Genomic DNA, 8,605 nt, shown 5'->3' with positions numbered 1-8,605 from the left:
CGCGAGCCATGGTTGTTTCAAGACATGATCTTTATCCAAAAATCTCCACATGCTAGCCTGCATCTCGAGGTTTAAAATAATTAATTGCATGAAAAGTATCACCCATTTCATTATTATCTGACTTTTCACTGTTCTAAGTTCTAACCGAGTAATTCCTTAAATTTAGATCTCTGTGTCAATCCCAAAAAGAGAAAAAGACTTCACATAAAGGAAAAAAAAAAAAAAAAAAACAAACAATGCGGTTATTTTGGTTAAAAAACGATTTGGTTATTTAATCATTGTGATGATAGACATTATGAGTCAAAACCGGTCAATTAATAGCCGCTGTATCGCCGTTCAGGTGCCACCCATGTCATACCTCAACACACGCGAGATGCGCGTGACCTCAATAAAGAGAAAATTACTAATTTTGTAGAATTTGATAGCCTATTAAATACTCTCCCTCTTCGTCACGAAGAGGGAACTTCGTCGGTGTTGAAGTCAAAAGCTCTCTCTCCCGTCTCCAACCCTCCGAGAACCCTAAACACAGCACCAGTTCAGATGAATGTAGTGCCTGTTCTGGCTTCATTGACGGTCTCGGCGCTCTAAGAGCCTCGGGATTTGTCGGATGGAGTTCTGGGCGTCGGCTCGGGCCACCGCGGGCGTCTAGTGCTGGGTTCTTGGACGAATGCCTGGGAGCCGGTGAGAATTTCCAGGAATTTGCTGTTAATTCGTTAAGTGCAGCTAAAATAATAGGTTTTAAGCTTCAAAGTTTGGATTTTTACTGGAGTGCCCTGAGGTTGCGCAGCGTTTCTTTGGTTTTAGGATAGGAGACTGGCGTGGAGGATTTTGAGCTTGCTAGATGGAATTTTTGAAGAATTTATTTTGAATTTAGATGAAAAACTGGTCTTATTCTTTCGGTTTGGTTTAAGTTCCTGACTTTTGCTGCTGTTCTTGGAATTCTTGCTACGCTTGTGGCGGTTTTTTAGGAGTAACCAAGTTCTTCTTTGTTGGGTGGATGGTAAAAGCTCCAGTGTGTGCTCTTTTTTTATAGTGATCAGTAGCCCCATTTGTCGGAACAGAACCATCAATATTTCAAGTTTTTCCTTAACTGTAAATCTAGGGTTTGGATATCAAGCTGTTCAGCTCTTATTTCCGGCCCTTGGAGCCTGACCTTTCGAGTTATGGCCTTCAATGCAGTGCAGTTACTAGTGTATTTGAATGTTTGCAGAGTTTCGAAGTCACAACTGTTTTCCTTCTTTCTTTGATTCAGTAAAGTTCTTGAAAAACTATAGATTTATCTAAAATTCCAGTGCTGTATCTGCTAATCTTCTAGAAATGGTTAAAGGAAAGGAGTCTTCCTCTGTTGTTTGGGTTTATAGCTAGAGAATTTATTTCAGCAATAAGACGAAATGGTTTTTTCCTCTGATAATTTTGGTTTCTTCTATCTACATCTTGTTAGTAATTACTACATCCGCTTAATGGGTGAGTCTAATGCATAGCAGCGCATTTGATACCCCTACCTCCATTATAGGGCTGCTTCCGTTATTTTATTTTTCTTTTGGTGGTGAAAAATGTTGGTGGTTTTGCTTTGCAATGGCTTCTTTTCGTTTCTTTTACTTTTTGGGCAACCAATGCTTTAAATGCTGCTCTGTACTGATATAAGAAAGTAGACGAGGTGAGATCCAAGTGTTGGGTAGAAATTGAGATTCTCTTCTTTGAGGATAGTTTTGGTGGGATTTTGCTTTCTTTCTTTGCCTTTTGAGAGAAGGGGATCAAAAACTTTATTTTTCTTAGTTTTCTATAACCGGTGTTAAGCACCGCATAGTTTGCTAATTAGTGGAAAGTGGATGTTCCTTCTCTTTTCATTGACAGTATTCTTTCCAGAAAGTTTGGTTCTCTCTTTGGATGGGTGCTATTATTTCAAAGTGGGGCCCTTTTGTTCTATACAATTCTTTGGACTATGTTTACATGTAGTAGGTTTCAAAAGAAGGCTCAACAGCTGAACTCAACTTAGCTTGAGGTTTTAAGAAACAGTAACAAGAGAGTCATCTCCTTTTTCAACAGCTACCCTTGAGGAAGTGACAGCTGAAGTGGCCTTTGCTACCTAGAGAAAATTGCAAAGGAAGTGCTGGAGCTTTCTTAATGTTCCATTCCAGCCAAATGCATCCCTCCTACTTCAAAAATTAACCCTTCAGTCTGCCAAGCAAATAGTTCTGTTAAGCATTTAGCCTGCAAATTGTCTTCTAGTCAAATGAGTTTGGAAGATAGTTAGATAATACTGATTATTTGCTTCTGTTTATGCTGTTGTCAGAAAATGGGTGCTTTTTCTCGGCTTGACTTGTTATATCATCATAATGATCGATTCTTATTTATTAGCGAGGTCATTAGTCTCTCTCTCTCTCTCTCTCTCTCTCTCTCTCTGTCTCTCTGTGATTGCTTTCTTTATTCTTTTTGGATGCACAAAGCCATTCTTCGAGATATCTACAGTTAAAATACAGGATGATTTGATTGTTCTTTGGTTTAAGTGCTTAGGCCATATACTTACTCAGTTATGCTTGTTTTTTTTTTTTAATCACTGCAGCAGGAGAGGAAGAACTGTTGACCTCCAACACTTGGAATTCCCATTCATTTTCTGTTTTCCTGTTCCAAGAGACTAGCCATGGATTACCTCAATTGCAGATACTTCTCAGTTCCTTTCCTCTTCCTTCTACTGTGCTTTCCCTCTTCAGCCACTGGTGACTTAAGATCTGATAAGCAACTTCTCCTTGCTTTTGTGGATGCAGTCCACCATCCCCGTAAACTTAACTGGAACACCAACACCTCAATCTGCTCTTCTTGGATTGGGGTGACATGTACAGCAGACCAAACTCATGTCCTTGCTCTCAGGCTACCAGGGGCTGGGCTCTCTGGCCCAATCCCTGCAAATACACTCGGCAAGCTTGAGGCCCTCGAAGTCTTGAGCCTCCGATCCAACCATCTGACCGGAAATCTCCCAGCTGATATCATCTCACTTCCTTCCCTGCAGAATCTTAACCTTCAACACAATAATTTATCTGGAGATATACCAGCCTCACTTTCTCTGGGCCTCACGTCCCTTGACCTCTCTTATAACTCCTTTACAGGAGAAATTCCCCTGGGAATTCAAAACCTGTCTCAACTTTCTGTATTGAATTTACAAAACAACTCTCTGTCTGGACCCATCCCCGACCTTAAACTCCTCAGGCTAAAACATTTAAATATGAGCTACAACCATCTAAATGGTTCCATACCATTTTCCCTCCAAAAGTTTTCAAATGATTCATTCCTGGGAAACCCTCAATTGTGTGGCCCACCTCTACCTCAATGCTCTGCAGTTCTTCCTTCGCCTTCACCATTTTCTCCTTCCTTGTCACTCCCACCGGCACCCTCCGAAAATCATAAAAAAAACTCCGGGAAAAATGCTAGTGCTGGGTTTATAATTGCAATTGTTGTTGGGGGATTGGCCTTGCTGCTGCTTCTTTTAATGGTTCTATTTATATGCATTATAAGGAGGAAAGGTGGAGAAGGTACTGGAGGATTGAAGAAGAAGGGCTCCACTGTTGAAAAGCCTAAAGAGGAGTACAGTAGTGGAGTTCAAATGGCTGAGAAGAATAAGTTGGTTTTCTTTGAAGGCTGTGCTTATAACTTTGACTTGGAAGATCTGCTGAGGGCTTCTGCTGAAGTCCTTGGGAAGGGGAGCTATGGGACGGCTTATAAGGCTGTTCTTGAGGATGGCACTGCAGTGGTGGTGAAGAGGTTGAAGGAAGTAGTGGTGGGGAAGAGAGAATTTGAACAACAGATGGAGATCATTGGAAGGGTCGGGCAACACCCAAAACTTGTTCCACTTCGTGCTTATTTCTACTCCAAAGATGAAAAGCTCCTAGTCTATGATTATGTTCCCACTGGCAGCTTCTCTACCCTCTTGCATGGTATGCCTCTCTAAAACCCTGATGTTTGCATTAGTTTAGCGTTTTATTATTCTATAGATTATGTGTAAGTGCAAAGTTTAATTTATGAAATGCTTGTGCACTACAAATTTTGTCCTTGGAGCGACACTAAGATAATGAATGCTGATAGCTTATTTAGGATCACTGATATTAAATGCAGATTAAAGTTTTTAAATACATTGTTGACAATCTTCCCGATCCATCTATATACAGTAAAAACAATCTTTGAGATATCTTTCAAGCTTAAGTTGAAATTAAAATATTTCTGCCTTTATCCAAATGCTCAATTGTTAATTTAACTGTTAAATCTTCTCTCCTCAAGGCCTGGACCAAATATAGTAAAACCAACTAAATTATTTTCATTTTTCCTATAATAATCAAGTAAGAAAAAAGAAAGAACAGAAAGCTCCAAGATGATTTGACAGGAGATGGTATGTTCATACTGAGTAGATTAAATACTTAACAGCACTTCTTACATGATTTCATGGTGATTTCAGGCCTCAGTGATTGACAGATTTTGAGAACTGAAAAGTATAGCTTTCTCAGTCCCAGAATTACTCCTTTGTGCTTCCACCCATCAGGAACTTAGGCTTATCACTCATGCAATTAGATTGACATTATTGGATTTAAATTCGAGGCAATTGATGTATTCAAATGTACTTGTAAGTTAGATGATTAAGCCAACTACTCTTTTAAGTACCAAGTATGAAATCCTCGACTCTTTGCTAAATGGGATGCAATTTATAGTAGTAGTGTCACGCCTCCGATCCGAGATTGTGAATCGAGAGTCGCCGCAACTGCCGCATACTCATGAAGAACTCTCTCCATAAGCATGCAAGGCATCTCATCACGATATCAATGCATCACAGCAGAATAAATTCAATTAATTATTATTCAACTGTAATTCAAGTATTTAAATCAAATATCTTACATCCAATAAAATTTTTGCTAAAAATAAAACAATAGATCTAAGTTTAATGAAGTTGACAATGCTAATCTCGCTTCTAAAAGCTCTGTCCCAATATTTCGTCCCATGCTCGAAATTAATTATCTGAATCTGAAAAATAGAAAGAAAGGTAATGAGCTAGACAGCCCAGTAAGTAACAAGTATCTCTATCAGATATTTCAGATATTATATAATTTTCAAGAATAATGCTGCAAATAAACATAAAAATATATTTCATGCTGATTTAATACAATTTCAATATTTTCAAATATTCACATATAATATAATCATAAATCCAATTCGATTCAAAACACTCGTAACTCAACAGCCTTGACTATGACCAACGTTTAACCCCTATTGGCGGGGTCCACAGAATACCAGCGCACACCCCCACTGGCAGGGTCCACAAATACCAGCGCACAACCCCCACTGGCAGGATCCACAAACACCAGCGTACAACCCCCACTGGCAGGGTCCACTGAGTACCAACGTATAATCCCCATTGGTGGGGCCCACTAAAACATAGTTAGGCTGAGAGCATAAATCCGATCTGTATCAAAACACTTTGTACCATAATATATCATAATTTTTCACTGAACATGTGCATAAATCGACGTACCATAATATTTCAAAAGCACTTTTCTTTCAAAACATAATTTCATAAATCATGCATAATTTCAGAGAATAATTATTTATTTTCAGAATAAATATGGAATATCTCGAGAAGATGATTCATTACTTACCTTTCACGGAGCACTGAATGAATAGATCGACTAACTTCTAGGAGATTCTTCCGTGCCTATTATCTAAAATTATATTTTTACATTAATTTTAATTCAAAATTAAATTTAATAAATTCCAAAATCAAAACCTCACTTAAAATCAGACTCTTCCCTAAATTCGATCAAAATCATCAGATGAAGCCTTCCACTACGCTAATCTTAGAAGGATAACTTTAGAGAGAGAGAAATCCATCAAGAGAGATAAACAATCTAGAGAGAGAAAATTCTAGAGAGAGAAAGTAGAGAGAGAAAGTCCAATTCCAGAGAGAGAAAGTCAGGGTTCAGACTGAAAGAAGAGAGAGAAGAGAGAGAAACTCTCTCTCTCATCAAATTTTTTTTTATTATTTATTTGTTCATTTATTTATATATATATATATATAAGTATATATATATATATAAGTATATATATATATTTTGTTATTATTATTATATTTTATTTTTATTTTTATTTTTTTCTTTTCTTTTCTTTTCTCTTTTTCTTCTTTTTCTTTTCTTTTCTTTTCTTCTTTTTCTTCTTTTTTCTTTTCTTTTTCTTTTCTTTTTCTCTTTTTTTTCTTTTCTTTTCTTCTTTTTCTTCTTCTTCTTCTTCTTCTCGCGCTGGAACAGGGGACCGGCGTCCCCTCCTTTTGCCGGGCCGTTCAGGCCACGGCCGCCGCGGCGGAGGCCGGCGGCAGACGGGGGCCACTCCCCCGGTCACGGAGGAGTATGGCCGGCGGTCGATTACGATCGCCGGCGCCGGAAAATCAAAGAAAAAAAGACTCAAAAACAGGGTCTCCTTCCCGACCGAAAATCGGCGACACTCGTCGCTTGTCACTAATCGCCTCAAGCAAAAGTACAGGAAGATAGGGAAGGAAGAGAGGAAGGAAAGGAAGACTCACCCCGGCCTCCGGTGACCTCACCGGCGAGCAATCACGGCGAGAAACCGAACGGTGTCCGCGGCTTCGATCGAGAAAAACGGAGAGAAAGAGAGAGGGAGGAGGCCGATGTTCGGTCTCAAGGGAGAGGGGGTCTTCTTATAGGGAACCTTAGGACTTCGAGGGGTCCTAGGAGTCCGATCTTGTCCGGGTCTCGCCGGAGAAGAAGACTCCTATCGGGAGTCTTTTTCCCGGTTTGATTCCCCTGTTTTTTTTTTTTTTTTTGGGCTTGGGTCTGCTGGGCTGGGCTTAGTTGGGCTGGGTTTTGGGCTATAACATTCTTCACCCCTAAAAAGAAATTTCGTCTTCGAAATTTTTCTTGCCTGAGTCTTCATAGTTTCTTACTTGAATCTCATCCACAAATATTTCAATATTCTAATTGTTGATATAAATTCATTCTTAAATCATTTCATAAGAAAAAAGTCAATACATTAATTTCGATCTGAAATAGAACCATTCATTTTCTTATTTATCAAGATCAACATCTCAAATATTTTTAATATTTTAAAATTTTCAAATTATGATCTCATTTTCTGTAAAATAATGTTCAATATCTCATGACTCAAGTCAAATCTATCTCTTGTGAATAGAAGAAGGTCAATGTCTCTATTCTTGCATAAGAACTTCATTCATCATCATTCATTTATTTCTTTATTTATTTCAAAATATTAACCACTCTTAATTCCAACCCATCATAAGATAGGAAAAACATACTTCTATGAATCATATGATGACATCTCAATTATTCAAAAATATTTCTTCTTATTCGTACTTTCCAAATTCAAAAACCTTATTAGATTCATTTATCTATTTGTTAGGATGGGTTTATTATGATGCTCATACTTTAACGTCCCCATATTCCTAATGTTTACCCACCTACACTCATACTATGTCTAATTCTATGTGTCATAATTTATCCACTTATGCTCTGATACCATATTAATTGTCACGCCCCCGACCCGAGATTGTGAATCGAGGGTCGCGGCAACCGCCGCATACTCATGAAGAACTCTCTCCATAAGCATGCAAGCATCTCATCACGATATCAATGCATCACAGCGGAATAAATTCAATAATTATTATTCAACTGTAATTCAAGTATTAAATCAAATGTCTTACATCCAATAAAATTTTTGCTAAAAATAAAACAATAGATCTAAGTTTAATGAAGTTGACAATGCTAATCTCGCTTCTAAAAGCTCTGTCCCAATATTTCGTCCCATGCTCGAAATTAATTATCTGAATCTGAAAAATAGAAAGAAAGGTAAGAGCTAGACAGCCCAGTAAGTAACAAGTATCTCTACCAGATATTTCAGATATTATATAATTTTCAAGAATAATGCTGCAAATAAACATAAAAATATATTTCATGCTGATTTAATACAATTTCAATATTTTCAAATATTCACATATAATATAATCATAAATCCAATTCGATTCAAAACACTCGTAACTCAACAGCCTTGACTATGACCAACGTTTAACCCCCATTGGCGGGGTCCACAGAATACAAGCGTACAACCCTCACTGGCAGGGTCCACAAATACCAGCGCACAACCCCCACTGGCAGGGTCCACAAACACCAGCGCACAACCCCCACTGGCAGGGTCCACTGAGTACCAACGTATAATCCCCATTGGCGGGGCCCACTAAAACATAGTTAGGCTGAGAGCATAAATCCGATCTGTATCAAAATACTTTGTACCATAATATATCATAATTTTTCACTGAACATGTGCATAAATCGACGTACCATAATATTTCAAAAGCACTTTTCTTTCAAAACATAATTTCATAAATCATGCATAATTTCAGAGAATAATTATTTATTTTCAGAATAAATATGGAATATCTCGAGAAGATGATTCATTACTTACCTTTCACGGAGCACTGAATGAATAGATCGACTAACTTCTAGGAGATTCTTCCGTGCCTATTATCCAAAATTATATTTTTACATTAATTTTAATTCAAAATTAAATTTAACAAATCCCAAAATCAAAACCTCACTTAAAA

At 37.9% G+C, this 8,605-nt stretch overlaps 1 protein-coding gene across 1 annotated transcript; it reads left to right on the top strand.

Moving 5' to 3' along the window:
- The first annotated feature begins 439 nt into the window (after positions 1-439).
- LOC140858025 (probable inactive receptor kinase At5g58300) lies at positions 440-4,679 on the top strand. Its single transcript, XM_073257450.1, has 3 exons — positions 440-681; positions 2,564-3,929; positions 4,445-4,679. The coding sequence occupies exons 2-3, from the start codon at positions 2,642-2,644 to the stop codon at positions 4,456-4,458; spliced, it is 1,302 nt and encodes a 433-aa protein (XP_073113551.1). The 5' UTR covers positions 440-681; positions 2,564-2,641; the 3' UTR covers positions 4,459-4,679.
- Positions 4,680-8,605: the final 3,926 nt, after the last annotated feature.

The sequence above is a fragment of the Elaeis guineensis genome, chromosome 5 (genome assembly GCF_000442705.2).
Source record: "Elaeis guineensis isolate ETL-2024a chromosome 5, EG11, whole genome shotgun sequence".
In the NCBI taxonomy this organism is placed as follows: domain Eukaryota; kingdom Viridiplantae; phylum Streptophyta; class Magnoliopsida; order Arecales; family Arecaceae; genus Elaeis; species Elaeis guineensis.
This window is presented reverse-complemented; position numbering and strand designations above follow the sequence as displayed.

What these genes read in the sequence shown, in the direction of transcription:
- LOC140858025 (XM_073257450.1), top strand. Translation starts at nt 2,642, where the DNA reads ATGGATTACCTCAATTGCAGATACTTCTCAGTTCCTTTCCTCTTCCTT.